Genomic DNA, 23,439 nt, shown 5'->3' with positions numbered 1-23,439 from the left:
GATTTCAAGTCAAGCAACTCCAAGAGGGCACCTTCATTAGCCAAACGAAGTACATTCAAGATATTCTTGCCAAGTTTGGGATGAAGGATGCCAAGCCCATCAAGACACCCATGGGAACCAATGGGCATCTCGACCTTGACACGGTAGGTAAATCCGTAGATCAAAAGGTATACCGGTCGATGATAGGATCTCTACTCTATTTATGTGCATCTCGACCGGATATTATGCTTTCCGTATGCATGTATGCAAGATTCCAAGCCGATCCTAAGGAAGTTCACCTTAGGGCCGTAAAACGAATCTTGAGATATTTAGTTTATACTCCTAAGTTTGGCCTTTGGTACCCCAGGGGATCCACATTTGATTTAATTGGTTATTCAGATGCTGATTGGGCAGGGTGTAAGATTGATAGAAAGAGCACATCAGGGACTTGCCAGTTCTTGGGAAGATCTCTGGTGTCTTGGGCTTCTAAGAAACAAAAAAGGGCTTATATTTCACTCACAAGTATCCATTTTTGGTGATTCATGACAAAGGGGGAGAAAGTATTAGCCCAAAGCAAAAGGACTGCACCACCATCAATTTCAAAAATGAAGTCTTTCAAATTTGTGTTAAGAGAAGATTTTTCAATTGGTATCTTATTTTTGATAAAATTTTCAAATTGGTATACCCTCTTCAAAATTAATAACTAAAAACCCTCTTGAACACTAAGAGGAGTATTTCATTGAGGGGGAGTTTTGTTTAGTCAAAGGAAAAGCATTTGAAATAGGGGGAGAAAATTTTATACCTTGAAAATGCTTCTCAAAATCTTATTCATATACCTTTGACTATTTTGCAAAAGACTTTGAAAAGAATTTCCAAAACATTTGCAAAACAAAACAAATGGTGCAAGAGTGGTCCAAAATTTTAAATAAGAAGAAAAACCATCCATGCATATCTTATGAAATAAATATTGGTTTAATTCCAAGAAATCTTTGCACTTACCTTATGCAAACTAGTTCAATTCTGCACTTTTATATTTGCTTTGGTTTGTGTTGGCATCAATCACCAAAAAGGGGGAGATTGAAAGGGAAATAGGGTCAAACCTTTTCCTATATGAATTTTGGTGGTTGAATTGCCCAACACAAATTAATTGGACTAACTAGTTTGCTCTAGATTATGAGTTACACAGGTGCCAAAGGTTCAACACAAACCAATAAAAGTCCAAGAAAGGGTTCAAATAAAAAGAGCAAAAGACAACCCAAAGACAGCCCTGGTCTGGCGCACCGGACTGTCCGGTGTGCCACCGGACAGTGTCCGGTGCACCAGGGAACCCAACTCCAAACTTGCCACCTTCGAGAATTCTGTGAGCCGCTCCGCTATAATTCACCGGACTGTATGGTGTGACAGCGGAGTAACGGCTACACAGCGCCAACGGTCGTCTGCAATGGAACAGTAAAAGTGAACAGTGCGCGCCTGCGCGCGCAGAAGTCAGAGCAGCGCCAGAAGGCGCACCGGACAGTGAATAGTGACTGTCCGGTGGCCCAGTTGTGATAAACCCAATGGGTAGAAGGGTGCCCGATCTTTCGATGAGAGATGATGGAGGTGGAAAACTTGTTGGAGAACGACGTTGGCTACCCGACTACCACAACCAAGATGGTGTGGCGCCTTGAGCGATAGGTACATCGTCTCCTGATAACTACGATTTGGGGTGGAGGTCGACGTTGTGCTATCCGACTACAACAACCACAAGGGTGTTCGCCTTAGCGATAGTTACACCGGCTCCTGTTGTTGTTGCTCTTGCCGTGCCAAGAACAGCCTTGAACCTGTAAGCAATCGAGAACAAGCAAGAATAAGATAAAACGCAGACGCTCACAGATCTGATAGAGTTGAGGTTCTGTTTCAAGTATCTGGGTGGTCTAGCCGACACACGCGTTTACAAGGAAGTAGCAAAGGCTAAACTTACATCAAACAAAAACCCAAGTTCTTTGGTGGCTGCTAGTTGCTTAAATAGAGGAATAGAAAGGAGTTCTAATGGAGAACGAAACTCTCTCGGCAGTTTCTGGACGCCTCGTTTGGTTTCTGTCATTGATTCTTCATGCACCTGAAAGTAGACAAAGAGAGCTTTCCAACAAGTAGTTATTTGCACTAAACAACCTTGGGAGTGGAAAGTTATGCTCCATTTAATTTGGTGCATGCTGCAGTTACGAAATTGACTTGGGTAGAGGAGGAGTTCACTCAGCAGTTTCTGGATGCTTAATGTCTGATCTCTCATTGATTCTTGATCCATTAGAAAGTAGATGAAAATACCTTTCCAACAAGTTCTTATTTGCTTTAAACAACCTTGGGAGTTGAAAGATATGCTCCATTTAATTTAGTGCTTGCAGTTACGAAATCACTCGGGCTGGTGGAGTCATGAAGTTGTCTCGGTCGTTCCTGGACGCCTTCGATGCGTTCTCTCCTTGACTCTTGATCTACTAGAAAGTAGACAAATAGACATTTCCAACAAGTGCTTATTTGCATTAAACAACCTTGGGAGCTGAAAGATATGCCCTCTTAAACTTGCACTTGTTGTAGTTTCGAAATCCCCTCAAGTGGAGCAGCTTTTATTGCCTTGTTGCCTTCTCAAATTCTAGATGGTTCACCTCCCAAACACCTTAGCATAAGAAAGTAATCACAAGGTATTTGTACCTCAATTAAGGAATGATTAGCTTCAACAACAAGGAACGAGTTCACCTGATAATTAAATTTACGTGCACGGACTCGTTTCACTAGTCCATGATTAAATGGTGAAGGGGGTCACTAGTGTGGTGTATTGATGGCAGTGATGTCCTCATCATCCTCCCCTTCTTGTAATAGAGTCGTCCTCGACTCTAGTGTATGCTCCTCACCCAAGTATATCTTTAAATTTGATTATGTGCTTGCTTTGTTGGAAATGTTTGAAATATCATTACTTGGTCCCCAATCAACTTCTTTGTTCCTCAATGTCTTTGTAGCAGGAGCCATTAACATGGTCATATCTGTGCGGGTTATGTTCTCATCATTACCCAATGGGTAGAAGGGTGCTCGATCTTTCGATGAGAGATGATGGAGGTGGAAAACTTGTTGGAGAACAACGTTGGCTGCCCGACTACCACAACCAAGATGGTGTGGCACCTTGAGCGACAGGTACACCGTCTCCTGATAACTACGATTTGGGGTGGAGGTCGACGTTGTGCTATCCGACTACAACAACCACGAGGGTGATGCGCCTTAGCGATAGTTACACCGGCTCCTGTTGTTGCTGCTCTTGCCGTGCCAAGAACAGCCTTGAACCTGCAAGCAATCGAGAACAAGCAAGAACAAGATAAAACGCAGACGCTCACAGATCTGATAGAGTTGGGGTTCTGTTTCAAGTATCCGGTGGTCTAGTCGACACACGCGTTTACAAGGAAGTAGCAAAGTCTAAACTTACATCAAACAAAAACCCAAGTTCTTTGGTGGTTGTTAGTTGCTTAAATAGAGGAATAGAAAGGAGTTCTAATGGAGAACGAAACTCTCTCGGCAGTTTCTGGATGCCTCGTTTGGTTTCTGTCATTGATTCTTGATGCACCTGAAAGTAGACGAAGAGAGCTTTCCAACAAGTAGTTATTTGCATTAAACAACCTTGAGAGTGGAAAGTTACGCTCCATTTAATTTGGTGCATGCTGCAGTTACGAAATTGACTTGGGTAAAGCAGGAGTTCACTCGGCAGTTTCTAGACGCTTAGTGTCTGATCTCTCGTTGATTCTTGATCCACTAGAAATTAGACGAAAAGACCTTTCCAACAAGTGCTTATTTGCTTTAAACAACCTTGGGAGTTGAAAGATATGCTCCATTTAATTTAGTGCTTGCAGTTATGAAATCACTCGGGCTGGTGGAGTCATGAAGTTGTCTCGGTCATTCCTGGATGCCTTGGATGCATTCTCTCCTTGACTCTTGATCTACTAGAAAGTAGACAAAGAGATATTTCCAACAAGTGCTTATTTGCATTAAACAACCTTGGGAGCTGAAAGATATGCCCTCTTAAACTTGCACTTGTTGTAGTTTCGAAATCCCCTCAAGTGGAGCAGCTTTTATTGCCTTGTTGCCTTCTCAAATTCTAGATGGTTCACCTCCCAAACACCTTAGCATAATACAGTAATCACAAGGTATTAGTACCTCATTTAAGGAATGATTAGCTTCAACAACAAGGAACGAGTTCACCTGATAATTAAATTTACGTGCACGGACTCGTTTCACTGGTCCATGATTAAATGGTGAAGGGGGTCGCTGGTGTGGTGTATTGATGGCAGTGATGTCCTCATCATCCTCCCCTTCTTGTAATAGAGTCGTCCTCGACTCTAGTGTATGCTCCTCACCCAAGTATATCTTTAAATTTGATTAAGTGCTTGCTTTGTTGGAAATGTTGGAAATATCATTACTTGATCCCCAATCAACTACTTTATTCCTCAATGTCTTTGTAGCATGAGCCATTAACATGGTCATATTTGTGCGGGTTATGTTCTCATCATTCTCCCCTTCTTGACAGCAAACCGTCCTCGGTTTTGCATCATGATTGATGTTGATGACTAAGCTTTTATTAATGTCTTTCAAATATAAACCTGAAACTTCTACTAAAGTACATGGAAACAAGAGATTCTTTTCTTCTTGAGAACATATCAATATCTTATTTGCACAAAGTGAAGAAACAACATATCTATATGAAATAGAAATTCTATGCACAAGAAATTGTCCTATGTTGTTGTACTTGCCAGCAATATAAAATATAACATGAGAAGGACAAGGTATAGTTGATCTAGCAAATAAAATATTTTCCAAATTACCGAGCTCAAAAAGATCATCAAACTCAATATAGCCCCAAGCATTTAAAGAAGAGAGCAAATTTATTTCTTCAGTTTCGTTTGCAATAAAAATTACATGTTCCTTTTTAGCCAAAATGTTTGGTTCGATAACAGATGTAACATGTTCATTTACTAGTTGTTGCCTTAGTACATGTGAATCATTATCCCACAAATCTTCACTATCACAAGTGTCAGCAATCAATTCTTCTTGTGATGATGGAAAAACAACAACTGGTTTCATTATTTTGTGTTCTTGATCAGCATGTAGAGCAGATGCAAAAGAGGAACTATGGCTGACATGTTCAGTGCTTGTATAATTGTATAATAGAATCTCATTTTTAGCTTTACATGCAAGCAAAAACAAGTGAGAAATGTGTTTGTATGCTTCATGCATGACTATAGTCTGAATTTCAGAATTGAGTCCTTTCATGAACCTAGTCATTACATCTTCCATTCATTCATCTAAACGAGCAAACATGGTACAAATTTTAAAATCATAATAATAATATTTCACAGTCCTAGCACCCTGCTTTAAGGTGTCTAATTTAGAAAGCAAATGATCAACATAGTATGCAGGAATGAATGCATCTCTAAAATGAAGTTTGAAGTCTTCCCAAGATTGTGGAACTTTGTTGTGCCTACAAATGTATTTCCATTCCATCAATGCGTGCTCAGTTAACAAATTAGAGGCAATATAAATCTTTTGTTTTTGAGATAGATCATGCTTATCAAATTCCTTATCCACCTTTAGCTCCCAATCAATGTATGCATGAGGATCGAATTTACCGGTATATTAAGGCAAGTGTCGAATGATGCCTTGAATATAATGTTCGGCTGGCTCAAAAATCTCCATATCACTTGCCATGTTTAGTAAAGACAAGAAAACAATAAAAATATCTTTGCTCCTATAAACTACTAGGAATCATTGTTGTAATCTCTCATTTTCAAACTGGTTAAGCAAGTTCTTACAAATTCTCACCACGCAATACAGAAGGTGCCGACAAACAGCAAGAACAACAACAACGGTGGCAGCTAGCACAACCTGGTGGTGTTGTAGAAAATTTTATGGATTTATAGGTAGCTGCAATTTCAATAGTTCCAAGGAATAGCTAGTACCACGTTAGCCACAACAAGTTAAATAAACGTCCTATAATGGTGTTGTGTTGGTCCTAGTCCAAACCGTAATAGAGACGTGAGCCGTTACACAAATAGTATCACCAAAAGCTCAGAACAGCAATCGGATTTCTGAAACTATAAAAAGAAGGCACACAAACTGCCTTTTGTTTTGTCGCACTTACAAATTTTATCTACCAAAATTCAGAACTGGTTTTTCTCTCTCTCTCTCTCTTTTTTTTGCACGTGTCTTTTTTTGTTTTGCTGATTAGTGCGGCTTTTTTTATGCACTCGCCTTTTGCTTTCTCTTCTTTTTTGGTTGAATTGCAGCAAGAGTTCTAAATAGGTGATTGAAAACAAGGTGGCGCGAACTCGAAACTCTAGCGGTAAGAAAACTTTAGACCAGCAACTCGACCCAAATGCAGCAACCGTGAATTCAATAAGTCGAAACTAAGTAGTAAAGCAAAGCTTAAACTGTTTTTAGGTGAATTTCTGCTCTAAATATATCTTTGGGCAAAAGTGGACTGTAGGTAAATAAAACAAGGAAGATTGAGATCTCTCACCGAGCAACCTGAAATTTGATACCACTTGATAAACCCAATGGGTAGAAGGGTGCCCGATCTTTCGATGAGAGATGATGGAGGTGGAAAACTTGTTGGAGAACGACGTTGGCTGCCCGACTACCACAACCAAGATGGTGTGGCGCCTTGAGCGACAGGTACACCGTCTCCTGATAACTACAATTTAGGGTGGAGGTCGACGTTGTGCTATCCGACTACAACAACCACAAGGGTGCTGCGCCTTAGCGATAGTTACACCGGCTCCTGTTGTTGCTGCTCTTGCCGTGCCAAGAACAGCCTTGAACCTGCAAGCAATCTAGAACAAGATAAAACGCAGACGCTCATGGATCTGATAGAGTTGGGGTTCTGTTTCAAGTATCCGGGTGGTCTAGCCGACACACGCGTTCACAAGGAAGTAGCAAAGGCTAAACTTACATCAAACAAAAACCCAAGTTCTTTGGTGGCTGCTAGTTGCTTAAATAGAGGAATAGAAAGGAGTTCTAATGGAGAACGAAACTCTCTCGGCAGTTTCTGGACGCCTCGTTTGGTTTCTGTCATTGATTCTTGATGCACCTGAAAGTAGACGAAGAGAGCTTTCCAACAAGTAGTTATTTGCACTAAACAACCTTGGGAGTGGAAAGTTATGCTCCATTTAATTTGGTGCATGCTGCAGTTACGAAATTGACTCGGGTAGAGCAGGAGTTCACTCGGCAGTTTCTGGACGCTTAGTGTCTGATCTCTCGTTGATTCTTGATCCACTAGAAAGTAGACGAAAAGACCTTTCCAACAAGTGCTTATTTGCTTTAAACAACCTTTGGAGTTGAAAGATATGCTCCATTTAATTTAGTGCTTGCAGTTACAAAATCACTTGGGCTGGTGGAGTCATGAAGTTGTCTCGGCCGTTCCTGGACGCCTTGGATGCGTTCTCTCCTTGACTCTTGATCTACTAGAAAGTAGACAAAGAGACATTTCCAACAAGTGCTTATTTGCATTAAACAACCTTGGGAGCTGAAAGATATGCCCTCTTAAACTTGCACTTGTTGTAGTTTCGAAATCCCCTCAAGTGGAGCAGCTTTTATTGCCTTGTTGCCTTCTCAAATTCTAGATGGTTCACCTCCCAAACACCACAGCATAATAAAGTAATCACAAGGTATTAGTACCTCATTTAAGGAATGATTAGCTTCAACAACAAGGAACGAGTTCACCTGATAATTAAATTTACGTGCACGGACTCGTTTCACTAGTCCATGATTAAATGGTGAAGGGGGTCGCTGGTGTGGTGTATTGATGGCAGTGATGTCCTCATCAAGTTGTCAGAAGCTCCAACGGTCAGAACCCAACGGCCTGGTGACGTGGCTGGCGCACCGGACAGTGTCCGGTGGCGCACCGGACTGTCCGGTGTGCCATACGACAGAAGCCCTCACCAACGGTTCTTTTGGTGGTTGGGGCTATAAATACCCCCCAACCACCACACTTAAGTGCATCCAAGTTTTCAGCCATCAAACCTCATACAAGAGCTCTAGACTTCATTCAAAGTCACAAACAAGATATCAAATCCTCTCCCAAGTCCAAAGATCATTCCAATCAAATAGTGACTAGTGAGAGAGACATTTGTGTTTATTTGAGCTCTTGCGCTTGGATTGCTTTTCTTCTTCCTTCTTTCTTGTTTCCAACTCAATTGTAATCAAGGCAAGAGACACCAATTGTGTGGTGGTCCTTGTGGTGACTTAGTGTCCCGATTGATTGAGAAGAGAAGCTCACTCGGTCTAGGTGACCGTTTGAGAGAGGGAAAGGGTTGAAAGAGACCCGGTATTTGCGACCACCTCAACGGGGAGTAGGTTTGAAAGAACCGAACCTCGGTAAAACAAATCACCATGTCATCCGCTCTTATTCGCTTGTGATTTGTTTTCACCCTCTCTTTTGGACTCGTTTATATTTCTAACGCTAACCCCGGCTTGTAGTTGTGCTTAAACTTTATAAATTTCATATTTGCCTATTCACCCCCCTCTAGGCGACTTTCAGCGGTTCCCTTAGCTAAGTCACAGCACTCGACCTTGCATTCGTACGCGTGGCGTATCGTGGTGCCCATGATGATGGTGCCTGTGGGGCCTGACATTTTGAGCTTTAGGTAAGTGTAGTTGGGGATGGCCATGAACTTCACGTAACATGGTCACCCAAGCATGGCATGATAAGTTCCCTGAAACCTGACAACTTCGAAGGTGAGGGTCTCGGTCCTGAAGTTGGTCGGTGTCCCAAATGTGACCGTGAGGTCGATTCGCCCAAGCAGGGTCGCCCGCTTTCCCGGGATGACCCCGTGGAAGGGTCCTTCTGTCAGTCGGAGGTGATCTCGGTCTAAGCCCATGGCGTTGAGCGTAGCAGAGTAAAGGATGTTGAGCCCGCTTCCTCCATCCATCAACACCTTCGTAAGTCGTACCGACCCTACGATGGGACTAACAATGAGCGGGTATCGTCTAGGTTGGGGGATATGCTCTATGTTGTCGGCACGATCATAGGTGATGGTTTGGTTGGACTAGTTGAGGAAAACCGGAGACGCTTATCGAGCCTGGAGTTTTTGCTCTGTTCTAACTTCCGATGTCTTCTTGGCGCATAGTAATCTAACCCCCAAAGATCAGCAGACATCTGATCTCGTCCTTTCGCTCGCCTCCCTTCCTGGGTTTCGCTCCTGCCTCGTGCGGTGTTCCTCCACCCAAGAACCTTCTCAACAGCTCGCAGTCCTTGTAGGCATGTCAGACCAGGTAGCAGTAGTTCAGATATGGGGCTTTGAGTAGCTTCTCGAAAAGGTGAGTGGCTTCCTTGGTCGGCGGTCTCTTTCCCTTCTGTCCCACCGCTTCCACTAGCATTTCGTCATGCCTCTGTCTTTATTTCTTTCTTTTATCGGGCCACCCTCCAGGTCCCCCTTGGGATCCTTGTCGCGCTTGGCCTTCTGCCTGCGATGATGAAAGATCACACCCACTGCGTCTTCTCCTGATGTGTGAGTGGTTGCAATGTCCAAGAGCTCATTTGTGGTTTGTGGGCTCTTGCGTCCCAGCTTATGGACCAGAGTTTCGCTCATGGTTCCCAAAAAGAATGCATTGATGATGTCGTCGTCGGCAAGGTTTGTTAGTTGGTTGCCTTGCCATGAGAAGAGTCGGATGTTGTCCCTCAAGGTCTCGTCAGGTTTTTGTCGGTAGTTCTTCAGGTCCCACGGGTTGCCAGGGCAAACATACGTGTCTTGAAAGTTCCCAACAAAAATCTTTTCAAGGTTGGCCCACTTTTGAATGCAGTCGGGCCTCAAGTTTTCTAACCACGCCCCGCTGAGTCTGTCAGGTACAGGGGAGATTGTGGATTATGAAGTCGTCGTGATCCACTCGTCATGCATGGCACGCTAGTCGAAAATCCCCAGCGAGAGACTAGGGTTCGACTCTCCTCAATATTTTGCGGTATTGATGGGCGCCCTATATCGTTGCGGCATTGATGCTCGATGGATAAGACGACTGAAGGCCCGAGGCTCCAGTGGTGGTGGGCTCAGGCCCCGGCTCCCATCGTGGTCCAAATAGCTTCTGTGGCGCTATTTGCACCGATGGGAGTCACCCGACCCATCACATCCCTCCTCGTCCCATGGCCAAGCGTGCTCCGTGCGCTTTGACCTAGCTTTTGGGGCTGACGAGGTGGGACCCATGCCACACTTCCTTCCAGCTCGAGAGGTTGCCATGACATGGCATCATTACCATTGGCGTAGATGCAGTGTAGCGGTTGGTCTCCGGTTCGTGACGCCGGGACATGGAGCTCTCCGCTTGTTGCTGGATAGCAAGACCGAGGAGGTCCCAGATCTCTTTGTGAGTCTTCCAATCGCTTGGTGTTTCTGCTTCGGGTTGCTTGTTCAGAAGCACCGCAGCAGCTACGGTGTTTTGGCTCATCCGAGGGAAACGCGGCGCTGCGCCCCTACCATAAACCAGGCAATGGCATGCTTTTATCGTCGTGGCGTGGTGTTGCCCCATTGCTTGGCATGGTCACCCCGTCCCCCCACAGGCTTCCTTGTTTGTCGTGGGGTGTTGTTTGCTTCGCGAGAGGTTCGGGCGTAACTACAGCTCCTGGGGAGGCAGATTGAGCTGATGCGAGGTGGACATCACGGTGCGCTCCATGATGCTAAGCGAGTTCTCGCTGGGGCTCCTCATGTGGGGAAAATGATCTCCTATGGTGTTGGTTGTAAGGCATTCTTGACCAGGGTCGCAGCTTGCCTTGCTAGGCAGGGACGTGAGTCCGTCTTCTGACCCTGACGAGAGCATATCCAGGAATGCCCGGACACAGTCTAGTACTCCTAGTACGTCAGTATGATCGGGTGGTGGCAAGCCCTGCGACCCATGGTTCTCTTGAGGTGCGTCGAGTTGAAGGTCGCCGAGACTTCCGGTACGTCCGACAAGTTGCTTGCCAAGGGAGACGGGTCTATCGAGTCCCTCATCATCTCTGCCTCTTTGTTGATGACGAAATCCAGACTCCCAAAATAAATGGGCGTCCCAGGGGTCTAGACCACGCCACTGTTGTTACTAGCCATCCGAAGCTTGGATGATCTCATCGCGGAACACACAAGTCCCCTACATGGTGCGCCAATTGTCGGTGTTTCGTACCTCGCTCCGACAATTAAATTTATTGTACACGTTCAAGGGTGTGCGTTGAGGGCGCAAGATTTATACTAGCTCAGGTAGAATGTCCCTACTTTCAGTCATCGGTGTCTTGCGCTACCAGCACAATCGATGATCAAACTCGTAGTAGGGATTACAAGTAGTCGAGAGAGTGAGGAGAGGCTCTCATATCTCTTATCGGGATGGAACTGGAGCTTAGGAGCTGCAAGGTGGAGTCCTAGCGAAGTCTTGGCTTGGCGGGGCTTCAGCCTCCTGGTCCTCGTCGGCGCTCCTCATGTTCGTCCTTGTGGGTTCATCTCTGTCTGAAGGCGTCCAGTTGTGTCCAAGAGCTCCCCCTTGCCCTGAGGTGAACCTCTCCCTTTTATAGGCCGGGAATTGGGGTCGGCCAGCGGTGGCTTCTCTATAAAGGAGCCATAAGGCAGGGGTAAAACCATTGTTTTACCCTAGGTGAGACCAAGTGTACTTATGGGGCTCTGGGCTGCCTAGCTGTTGTGTATTTATCGTGGTAGATGATGTGGGGCAGTGATGGTCCCAGGTGCCATCATTCAGGCTATGACAACCCTTGGCTTTCATAGCTAGGGGCTCGGCGTAGCCCATCGTGTAGTGCCCTGTGGGAGGTCTGTGCATTCAGGCCTAGTCTGGTAGACCATAAGTGTGCCACAGGTCGAGGGGTATGCGGGCCATTAATGCACCGCAGTCGGAGGGCACGTAGGTCATGAGCGTTATGCGGTCTGAGGGGTCCATCGATGAGTGGGAAGCAGACCGACGCCCATGTTGTGGCTCGGTGCTAGGCGTGGTTAATGCGACCAGTCATTTATGGAGGGTCAGTCCAGGGCTGGGCGCGGGATCCACTTGAGTGGTTCCATTTCGACACGCCCATTCTCCCTTGTCAGGCTCCGCCATGCCCGACCTAGGACTTGTTTGTCGCAGGGTTCGATCGAGGGTGTGTCCTTCCAGGGCTAGCACACCTGCCTCTTCCGACTGACTAACGAACCCCAGCAATCAGTACCTCTTTCCTCGGTGCACTCACTGGCCGGTGGGTCCTAGGGACCGGGGATCATTTCCTCGACACTATTCAACACATGATAACTAAGTTTACATTCATGATATGCATAATTTGATGGGTTACCTATTCAAATACACCTAACCTTTCCAATCTTATTCCTTGATCAAACCTAGGTATTGTACTTTACTTTAGTAGGTATGCTATTGCTACAACTTTATCTTTATGCAGACACTCCTATTTATGATATTATTGTTCCAAAGATCATGTTACTATTATCATTGCTATTGTAGATGCCTCATTGATTAAACAAGATCATATGAGTCAATTGGAACATGGAGTGACCACCTAAGAAAATAGTGCAACCATGAAAACTATCATGGCTCTTGTCTTGGCTAAATAACTAGGGAAGTCTTATATTGGGTGATAGTCTTGGTCGATTGGAATGGGGATCTGCCATGCTCTTATTTTCCAGCTCAGGTAGATTGGATACATGCATAGTTTCCATGCTTTAAGGTTAGGTTACATCAGCTGACTCTATGGAGTAGCCATTTCCAACATTCACATATTGAGAACTCTAGGGAAAAGTCTCATAGTGAGACCCTAGCCACTCACCTCGGAAGTGAATACGGGAGTGGCAAACCCGAGCTAGAAGGGAATCGCGAGTCATGGGTAAAGTTGTGCCACCACTGCAGAGTGGTAAAACTAATATACCAGCCACGCTCACAGTTAAGAGCAGTCTGGACCCTCACATGATAATTGAACTTTAAGATGAAAATAAATCGTGTTCTATTGCGTTCAAGTAGTTGAGCTTCATGTTGATGATATTTTGGTTCAAGTGGTTCTGAGCTTTATGCTGATGGTATATATTTATATATACTGATCAATATTGCTTCTGCTTAATATGGGTTTGGTATATACTTATACTTAGGTGTTGATAATAAAATATTGACCAACTAAAATGCTAACCACATTGAACCTTAGACTTACGTTGTTAACCTAGCATTTTCACCCTATTTGCTGACCTCCACCGTAAGTGAGCTCACCCCTTGCTTAATTTTGATTGGAAGTTTGCACATGAATATTTTGATGGTGAACTCGATGGATGCTAGTCTAGTGATTTCGCTGGTTATCTTCCTGTTGAAGCATGCCCGTGTTCTGTTGTACTTTGATAAATAAAGGTTAAGACATTATATCGATTCAAAGTGTTATATGTTATTATAATCTTTATTTACACTTTCATGCATTGTTCCTTTAATATATTACACTTGTGACGTCAACATATGTGTGGAAATAGATACTGGCACACATATGTTATGCATTTGGTTTTCCCTTAGAACCGAGTGTGACAGCTGAGCATCAGGTGCCAAAAGTCCAGAGGAAAGGTTTTAATTCAATGGTGATTCTTGTGGCTTGGGGGCTCTGGAAACATAGAAACGCCCGTCTTTGATGGAGCATCCCCAAGCACTAACACCATCCTCCAACACATCCAAGAAGATGCAATACTGTGGGGATTGGCAGGGGCCAGAGCCCTTAGAAGTTTATGGCCTTAACTATCTGTCAGGCATGGGAGAAGCAACAGTTGTGGGAAAAGCCTGGAGTTGTGGGCCTCTCCTCTTTCATGCAGTCACCATCCTTTGTCTCTTAGCTACTTGATGTAGTGGTGTTTGTGTTTTTGTTCTGGTTATTTTTCTTATTTCTTTGCTCTGGGCCTCCCTAAGGGAAGCTCTTGTATCCGGGTCCATGTTGGACCATTCTTTTTCTTTTTAATATAATGATGCTCAGCTTAACTGCGCGTTCGAGAAAAAAATTATTAGAGAGAGTTGTCTGGTAGACAAGGACTTTGAATTGTGTGACCATGATGAGAATTATGTTCCTGAAGTTGGTGAGACATCTGTTGTCGGTGTATTTAGTCAAGAAATTGCCGCCGGTCCAGTTGAAGGTGAAGAGGACCGCAGTATGAATCAATTCCGAGAATGGATAGCTGATGGTTTGTTTAGTAGAATGTAAAATGCATTTTGTGTAATAAATTTGTGTACAGCTGTGGACCGTTTTAATGTTTGAAACACATTTCTGTTGCTGTGGTATTTCGAATATTTGAAATACATCTGTGTTACAATACTTTGTGTAATAAATTTTGTGGACTGGTGCCGTGCTATTTCGAATACGTAACGTGTACTCAATAATTATTTGTACTGGAAAATATGGTGGCGCCAGTATTTTGCTGATGGCGGGTACGAAATTGGCGCGAGTAGTATAATGTTGTTGGCGGGTATGAACATGGGAATTTCGGTCTTTGTAACACGCAAAACAATTGGCGCCAGTAGTATAATCTGTGGTACCATATACGCTTATAACACGCAAAAAAAAGAAAGAGAAAGTGCTCGAGTTCTGAATGAAACAAAAAAAGTTCATGCAAAATAAAATCTGCATATATTTCAGCCTAGTGCTGGGGTTCGTTACAAGAGAAGCTCTCTCATTCCCTATCCCCACCGCCCACAGTGAGATGAAAGTGGATACTAATTCACCAAACGTTACAAACTTATGCAAATATAATGCATCCTCCAACTTAGTTTATTTAAATAGGCTAGAAAGGAGGCATGAACCATGCAGGACCTGCGGCTGCCGGGATCAAACTATGCTGAGGCTGGTATTCTTATCGCCATCATCTGGAGGAGCCATGGCCTATCGACGTCTGGGTCGATAAAAGTGTGCGCAAGGAACTGCTCTGCTTCAACATCCAGCAACTGTCTACACCATGTGACCCGGTTCGATGGGAGGGCGCCTGGCCCTGAGCACCTGCAGAAAAAAAAGAAGTATACTAGTGTTAGCAGTCTGTGCTATCTCTACATCATCCATCTACAAAGCAGTCTTCGATTTCCACAATTTCAGGATGATGTCACTAGCTGATAGTTACATGGAATTGTCCGGTTACCTGTACTCATAAAAGCAAGCAGTTCGCTCGTTCTCGGATTTGTCCCAGTTGTGCCACCCAGAAGGCTTGATGCATCGATCCATGAAAGTGTACGCAAAGACAACCCTTCCAAAGGGCCCCCATGGCCGACCTAGGAACATGTATCCAGCTTCTCCATGTCCAGTAATAGTACACCTGAAGTGTCAAAACAAATAATAAATGAGCAAAAAAAAGTCACATTAATAATGCCAAAAGTGACATTTTTAGATGCTTGGATAAAACAAATCGAGCAAATAAACTTTTTTTTTAAAAAAAAAGAAATATTTGAGTGTCTTATTAAACAAACTACTTAACTACATACACCACCAGACTCACCTCAAGAACACATAGCCAGTAGATTCTGATGTGGACTTCCGGCTATGAGCAGTGATGTATCCCGCTGCTTTGCAATGGATATGGCAATGCTCCATAAGGGCGACAGAGTTACCAAAGATGAAGTCACAATGGCCTTCAATATAACAGTCTCTTAAGTACTGTTTCCCGTAGTGTAAGTATAATGTGTCCTGTTAAATTTTGATTAGAATTAGAGTTTCCAAATGTTACTAAAAATTATATCTGTGGTTGTTGTTGAGTCAGGAGCTAAGGAGACAGACGTACGTACTTGCCAACCGAGGAACCGGCAGTTGTAGAAAGCACACCTATCTGCGGTTACCCGGACTGCAACGGCCTGCCCAGAGCCCTGTGATCATGACTAGTTAGCAAGCACACATCAACTTCCGATCCCATGATCATCTGTTTCTGTTTGTGCCAGGAGAACAAGAAGCGTAGAACCAGTACCTGGGGAGCTGAGTTCTCAAACGTGATATTCTCTGCAATGAAATCTTCCCCCTCAATGATGAACGTACCACAGCCGAATGTTCCAGTTCCTATAACCCTGGATGACTTTATGAGAGAAAAAGAAAACAGCAGCAGTTCATCGTTATGAGATATGTAAATAAGAATTAGTCAAAATATTAAGCACATTTCGAGGAATGAAATTGGTGAAACCATGCAGGAACAGTTTCTTGGTTGTCTCTATATATATGCATATGCACCAGCAGTATTGTGTCTGCTTTTAATGTGAAGACACATGCATCTTATGATAAAACTCCAAACATCTGCATGACTTTGATCAAACTATGTGGCGGAAGCTAAGAAAGGTTTACGTTAATCAGCTCAGCTAAAATCCGATCCTTGGGACCTACTAATCATAGCGACCGTAGCACATGCACACAAGCCTGTCGGGCATTTCGTCGAGCTGGACGCAGGCAGGCGGAGAAGGGAGCAGACGCCGCGGCGTACCTGCGAGTGCCTGATGCGCGTGGCGGTGTTGTCCCATGACACGACGGTGGCCTCGGGCGAGGCCCCCGCGACGGTGATGAAGTTCTTGGTCTTGGCGACGTAGACAGGCTCCCTGTAGACCCCCGGCGCGAGGCGGATGACGACGCGCGCCCGGTTGCCCAGCGGCACCGCGTCGACCGCCGCCTGCACCGTGGGGAAGGATTCCCCGTCCCCCTTCCCCGGCGGTGCCACCTTCAGAATCCGCCGCACCGGCTGCTGCTGCGCCATAGCAAGCTAAGCAATGGGAAACGGGCGGGGCGGATCGGTGGAAGACGAATTCGGCTTGGCGCGCGTGGTTGGTTGGTGTAAGAATCAGGCAGGCAGGCAGGTGTTGGAGCCGCGTGGACCAGCGCCGACGGGAGAAGAGAAAACCGGCGGGGCAAGGGCTTAAATAAGCGGCCGGTCAGCGGTTTTGAATCCACACGGCCACACACCAAAGAACAGAGGTGCGCTTCTGTGGGCGGTGGGTGCCGTCAGCCAAACTTTGCGAGGAACATTTTCTTCCAGCCGCTTCGTTCCAACAGCTATTAGTTCAAACAAACCGTTGACGGGATCGGCTGACAAGTGGGTCAAATTTTGTTACGAGGAGATCAGCGTGTGAATTCTCGCTAGCCAACAAAAGTGGGAAGAATCCACAAAACAACACTAGTTTGAGACAGTATTTAGAAAATATCGCTCGTTTTCCAGCAATTCAAAAAATAGTACCAGTTTCATTAAATAAATTTAGAAAACTACACTCCATCTATATTATTCATTCTTTTATTTTCACCTCACTAGCAAATGGACCAAATTGCCCCTATTTTCCACCCTTGTTTTTTTTCTATTTTATCCATAAGAACGACATAAATGTATACAAATATATGAGCTCTATTTCTATATTATTAAGCATGGTGTTAAACATACAAATAAATTAAACATAGATATTCTATAAAGGACAACGTCTAGCTTTAACCGTTGAATTTTAAAACTATATTTTGGGATAGAGGGAGTAATTTTTATAGAACATATAAATTTTTTGAATGATACAAATGATTGATGTTTTTGAAAAAAAAACACGTCAAATAAAAAAAGAATGGAGGGAGTACAGTCGAAGACCTTGCTGTGAACCAAGTATGTTTACTTTTAATAGTTTGATGCTGAAGATACCTGTGTTTGAAGTTCAACGGTTAAATCTAAGCTTCTTCCTTCGTAAAAAAATATGTGCCTATTTGTATGTTTAACACTATAAAAATGGAGCTCATATATTTTATCTATTTATGTTTTTCTTATGAACAGAAGAGGTAAAAAATATGGTTGTGAAATGAATAGGGGTAATTTGGTCCATTTGTATGTGGTGTAAGTAATAAAGGAATGCAAAATATAGATGGAGTGTTGTTTTCGAATTAATTTAGTGAAACATGTGTTGTTCTACAAATTGCTTGAAAATAGATGCTATTTCCTGAGGCCTCGTTCGTTTCCAGAGGATCATCCCATTCCAGGCCTTGTTCCGGGTGGAACGAATGGGCCTGGTTTGAAATTTGGTAGAACTTATTTATATTGTTCGTTTCAGCCCGAATTGGAATGGAAACTGACCCGGATTAAAATTTTCCTTCACCTCACGGCCCGGAACCAACCCTTGTGTGGTACCCTCCGGATCGAAGCCTGGACACACGCGACCGACGCGACGGCGGCTTTGACGCGACCGGCACGGCGGCGACGCACAGCCCCGACGACGACCCTCCCTGCTGCCTTCTCCCCGGTGAGGATCTGCTCTCTTCCTTTCCTCTCCTATCCTCTGCTCTCGCTGCCCCAAACTCTCGCCCTCGATCTCGCTCCTCTCCGCTGTCGCACCGCGTTGGTTTTTGCGTGTTCCATCTCCACTGGGAAGGCGCACTGGTGTACACCTGCGACGACCTCCTCACCAAGTGCGCCGCCACCTGCAAGAACTGTGTCCCTGTGTTTTGGTGCATCGGCGACTCCCGAGCCCCCGCGCGCGCTAACATCTCGTGTGGCGGTAGCATCTCCTCGTATTCATCCTCCGCTTCCCCCATCACCATCACCACGGGCGGCTTCTGCAGCCACGCCGCAGGAACGTTGACCGGCAATGATTGCGGCACATACGGCGCCGGTGCCGGCGCCGGGCGGGGAACGACAGGGATCATGCAGGGAGGGGCCGCAGGGGAAGCGGGGAACATCAGGATCATGCGAGAGGGGCCGCAGGAACGTTGGCCGCAGGGGAAGCGAGTCGGATCCTGCAGAGAAGAGGTCGTCCTCGTCAAGCTCGAAGGCCGTAGAGGCCGACTGTTCTACAAGCAGGCAGCCACCAAAACTGATCATAGGGTTCTGATCTGCTCGATGCCCATCGTAGCTGTAGAGGTTGCTTCGTAGAAGTTGTCTCGCGTCCATAGGCTTCTGATAAGCTTGGTCGTCTAAGTACTTGCTTAGCATTTTCATTTTGCCCTGTTGAATGTCCGTTGGAAGTCTGAATAACTGCTTGCCTCAAATGAATACATATCAGATATTACATCCTGAATTGCCTTTCATTTCTGAAGGGAACACTTAGCATAAATGTGATGGTAGCATGTGATTTCGATCTCAGTATCACTTTTGTTTCTAGTGGTTGGGAGGGATCGACTACAAATTCTAGAGTGCTAAGATCAGCTATGAGCAAGGGTTTTCAGTACCTCTAGGAAAATTCTATCTAGTTGATGGTGGGTATGCAAATACTCCATCTTTTCTTGCTCCATACCGAGGAGTTCGGTACCACTTGAAGGAATTTGGGGCTGGACATCGAAGACCACAGAACCCGAAGGAGCTCTTCAACCATCGTCACGCACTTCTGAGGAATTAACCATGTGGAAAGGGCTTTGGGGGTGCTTAAAAAGCGCTTCCCCATTCTCAAAGTTGCCACGTTCCACACACTGGAAAACCAAGTAAAGATACCTATAGCTGCTGCCATCTTCCACAATCTAATCCGATCACTTCATGGTGATGAGGATTGGTTAGATCATCAGCCGGATAATATTGATCCATCAAACTTTGTTGCTCTACCAAGTGGTGATCAAATGAGTGACCCAGGCACTACACAAGGCAATGCTTTAAGAGATACCATCGCCCAAGAAATGTGGGCTCAATACCAACAACATCTAAATTAGTATTTTTGTGGTTGAATAAGTTGTAATAATTTAATTAGTAGTATTGTAACATGTAAAACAACACTTTAAGTTAATAGTATTGTAAAATGTAATAAGCTTTTCTTTAAAAAGCTATGGTTGGAAAAGGCTCCCCAAGGTTCAACATAGGTGGTTCCCCAAAGTTGCGTAGGTTCATTCCTACAACAAGTGCTACTAAAAAGAAGGCTTCTCCTAAATGCAGTGGGGCAAAAAAGAGTGGAAGTTCTCCAAGAGGTATTGTGTTCAATGTTTCTTCATGCTTTCTTGTAAGTTTTATATTACTGATGTGTGACCATTGTTTATGTAGTAGTGAAACAAAGAGCGGATTGGAATCCAGGCCTTGAGAGGTATCTTGTTGACATTCTCCATGAATTTAAAGATAGTGGATATAGAGGTGACAATGGTTGGAACTCCGAAGGGTGGAATAGAATGGTCAAGGAGTTTCATGTGAGGAACAAGTATGTCTCCTTTACAAAGTCTCAAATTCAGGATAAAGAAGGTCAGCTGAAGATAGACTACAAGATGCTCAAAGCAGCAAAGCAACAGAGTGGGTCCACCTGGAATGAGAAAAGGAATATGGTTGAAGGACCACCAGCTTTGTGGGAGAATCTCATGGTGGTAAGTTGATTTCTTGAAATTCAATTATCAAATTAGTTATGTAGGATAACCTTATAATGATAATCTCGTATTTGATCAATGTTTTTTTAATTGTGCAGACATTTCCTAAAATCAAGAAGTTTAACAACAATAAGGCAACCTTCCCGCTCTTTGATGCTTTGGGAGGCTTTATGATGGTAAGTTTCCAAACATCACAAAGCTTACTAGATTTTCTACAAAACATCATAATCCTTATGGGTACAATGTCTGGAGATGAAAATTTGTTAGTAGTCGAGTGCTTTTGTAATGTAACTTCAGCACTAATGTAAAGGAGACTTGGCTGAAGGGACTCGTGCTCTGGGTAGAGACATATTTTTGCTAAGTTTATATTTATTTGTTATTGTGTAGGACACTTGGCTGAAGGGACTTGGAATTGCACTTCTCTTGAGGCACCGCAAGAGGAAGAACCGAATGAGCAACTTCAAGATGCAGAAGATGGACCACAAGGCTTTGATCTGAATGTTGTTCATGATGTAGATGATGAAGTTGATGATGCACTCACTGAAAGGAATGAAGATATGCTTCAAGGAAGGGCTAATACTCTGTCACGAGATGAAGAAAGTGGACAGCGAAGACCTGCTGTGTCAAGAAACAAGCAAGAAAAGGAACCAAAGAAGCCTAGAAAGACTGATAACATAGAAAATATGATGAACAAATACCTAGAAATGAGGAGCAAGCAAGTAGAAGATGAAGCTGCAAGAGAAAAGGAAGCAAGAGAAAAGGAGGCAGCTCAAAGTCAAGATTTCTCCATCAAAAGGTGCATATCAGTTCTGAACACAATGGTAGAAGTGACCAAACTGGAGAAGGCAAAAGCATATTCAGTCTTCACCAAGAGCAAAGAGAATAGCGAGACTTTCATATGTGCATGTGAAGCGGATCAAGAATCAGCTTTGATTTGGCTAAGAAATGAGATGGCTTAGTAGGTATGATATTTGTGTCTTTACCTTCCACTCAACCATATTCACTTGGGCCTTTATCTTCCAATCTAATTGTTCCATTTGTTTGGACAGGTTTGGGTGATCAATTGGTGATGCTTAGCACATCTGGAGGTTTCTTATTTTGAACTGACATGCTTAGTTCTAAAGTGATGTTTCTTCTTAGCACATCTGTTCTATCTATTAGCTGTTGATGATGTCAGTCTATCAAGATTGTTCTTTGCGTTTGTTGGCAAGACTATAATTTGTTTGTTGCTTTGCTGTTTAAAACTATTTGGTTGGTGATTCTTAGCTGTTGCATCTGTTGAACATGTTGCTTTGCTGGTGCATTTAAAACCATTTGGCTCGTATACTTGAACAAGTATGTTGCTTTGTTTTACTGTTGTTGCAAAGTATGTTGCTTTGTTGGAACAACAGCCTTTCAATCTTTATCTGTTGCTGCTGGAAACCATATCTGTTGATTTTAGAAAAATTGTTGCCGAACAGCACACCATTACTAGAAACCATGTCTGTTGCTGCCGAACAGGGCAAAATTGCTGGAGCTGGAAGCGTTCCAGTTGGATTACTTCTTGGGCTGGAAAGAGTGAAAGGCCCGGATGCACTAAATCTTGACCTGGAACAATTACAGCTCTGGAATTAATCCCATGCTGCCGGTCGGCGCCTGAATGTCGTCTCAAACCGGTATTGTTCTGTAGATTCTCCTAGAAAAATCAGACCCTCCCACCTGATCCACGCGCGCCGCTATAGGTACGCGCACACTTTTTCTTGTTCGGATTTTATTGGCCGATTGTTCTTTGGTTTTTTTTAAAAAAATCTGGTTTATAAAAGCCGGAGTGCTTTTAAGGATGCCAGTTTATGTGATGTTTCTAAGAAACAAAAACTTACAAACTTGTTCTTTTCTAATTCCAATCCAATAGTTCACCAGTGACTCTTGCCCTTGCTGGCAGCACCGCCCATCCCATTGTCCCCCTACGCTCGCTCACTAGCATTGCTGCCACGTTGACCTCGCTCACCACCCCTCAACCCATCACTGTCATCGTCGCCTAGCTGACCGCCACATCCACCCGGCCATGGAGGGGCACAAAAACTGAAATACAAATCAATGGTTCTGGTATTGTGGCGACCTCACCACTGGTTGTTCTATCCATCTCCCGCCCCTGCTTCTTCACTCTTCTTTAGTTTTGATAACGTGTTCGTCACTTTAGTTAGCAGCACACACATTCCTAATATAATTTTAGGGGAAATCTCATTCACAGACTACAAAGAAACGTCATAGGTTGAAATATATTTCCCTATGAGTTAATAATCCCAATTATTGCATTTCTACTAACTACGAGTGTCGTCTCCGAGAGTTTTCAAAACCTATTATCAGTTCACAAAGACAAGGTTGATATGTGCGCTTGTAGTTCAGGTTGTGATGAGCCATTGTCGACAATAGTAGCATCTTGAGTTGAGTTGTGTGGACTAACCGAGATGTGAGTGTATTTGTGCAACATGTCTCTTGGCTTGTGGTGCACAATTGTAGAGTCCAAAGATGGTGGTCAATGACAATGGTGAATGTGTCATGCGAGTTCATATTGATGGAACATGAGCGGCGAAGGATGAGAGCTAGGTCTTGACCGAGGGACTAGAGAAGTCGAGTGAATAGCCATGGTGGTTGACACCTAGGGACATCGACTGGCACAAGAACATGGTGGAGCAGATCATGTTGCCGGTGTGATTGTGGACTGACGGGACATGTGTCTAGGACGTGGGCGGCACATATGGAGTACGCTACCCACGACAGTTTCCATGGTTGAGCCTCAAAACCACCATGTGATAGTTTGTTGGTGTCGCCGAGTTGGGGCCCCAATACCTAGCGACACAATTTTGAAGATAGAGGTGGCACCCTACGATATTATGGTGCATGCTCATCTAGAGAGGCCTCAAGATCATGCACCCTACGATAGTACTAGACGATGGGGTCAGGATACATAGGCGGACTCTTGTTGTCACCAAGAGGGGCTACCAACCATAGTTGTGTGGATCTAATGGCACATTATAATAGTGTTCAAGTGGAGCTTAAACATTGAAGCGCCTCCTAGATCATAGGGTTATAGCTAGCTAGCCTAGTAACTAGAGCTAGGTGTGGCTTTTACCACTAGCAAGCCTAACGAGATCTGATTAACAACAACGTAACACAATCATAAACTTTGAGTTAAAGTGTTCCTATACTACCACAACAATAGCTAAGAGAGGTAAAGTAAAATG

General features: G+C 44.2%; 2 protein-coding genes across 2 annotated transcripts; one reads left to right on the top strand and one right to left on the bottom strand.

Moving 5' to 3' along the window:
- Positions 1–14,561: 14,561 nt before the first annotated feature.
- Positions 14,562–16,947, bottom strand: LOC100284984 (pectinesterase-1). Its single transcript, NM_001157879.1, is given in 6 exon segments — positions 14,562–14,950; positions 15,087–15,260; positions 15,441–15,628; positions 15,727–15,804; positions 15,903–16,007; positions 16,407–16,947. Coding segments are annotated over 6 exon segments (975 nt in total). The 5' UTR covers positions 16,674–16,947; the 3' UTR covers positions 14,562–14,787.
- A 2,736-nt stretch (positions 16,948–19,683) lies between these two features.
- On the top strand, positions 19,684–20,713 carry LOC109942150 (uncharacterized). The gene is made up of 4 exons (XM_020543701.1): positions 19,684–19,831; positions 19,908–20,215; positions 20,314–20,391; positions 20,603–20,713. The coding sequence occupies exons 1-4, from the start codon at positions 19,693–19,695 to the stop codon at positions 20,711–20,713; spliced, it is 636 nt and encodes a 211-aa protein (XP_020399290.1). The 5' UTR covers positions 19,684–19,692.
- The last annotated feature ends 2,726 nt before the right edge of the window (positions 20,714–23,439 follow it).

This window comes from Zea mays, chromosome 1, assembly GCF_902167145.1.
Source record: "Zea mays cultivar B73 chromosome 1, Zm-B73-REFERENCE-NAM-5.0, whole genome shotgun sequence".
In the NCBI taxonomy this organism is placed as follows: domain Eukaryota; kingdom Viridiplantae; phylum Streptophyta; class Magnoliopsida; order Poales; family Poaceae; genus Zea; species Zea mays.
Note: the sequence above shows the minus strand (reverse complement) of the source record. Positions and strands in the feature narration are given on the sequence as shown.

Excerpts from the sequence above, each read along its gene's own strand:
- LOC109942150 (XM_020543701.1), top strand. The coding sequence starts at position 19,693 with ATGGTTGGAAAAGGCTCCCCAAGGTTCAACATAGGTGGTTCCCCAAAG. Across the intron at positions 19,832-19,907 it reads GAGTGGAAGTTCTCCAAGAG|TGAAACAAAGAGCGGATTGG; the intron begins GTATTGTGTTCA and ends TTTATGTAGTAG. Across the intron at positions 20,392-20,602 it reads CTTTGGGAGGCTTTATGATG|GACACTTGGCTGAAGGGACT; the intron begins GTAAGTTTCCAA and ends GTTATTGTGTAG.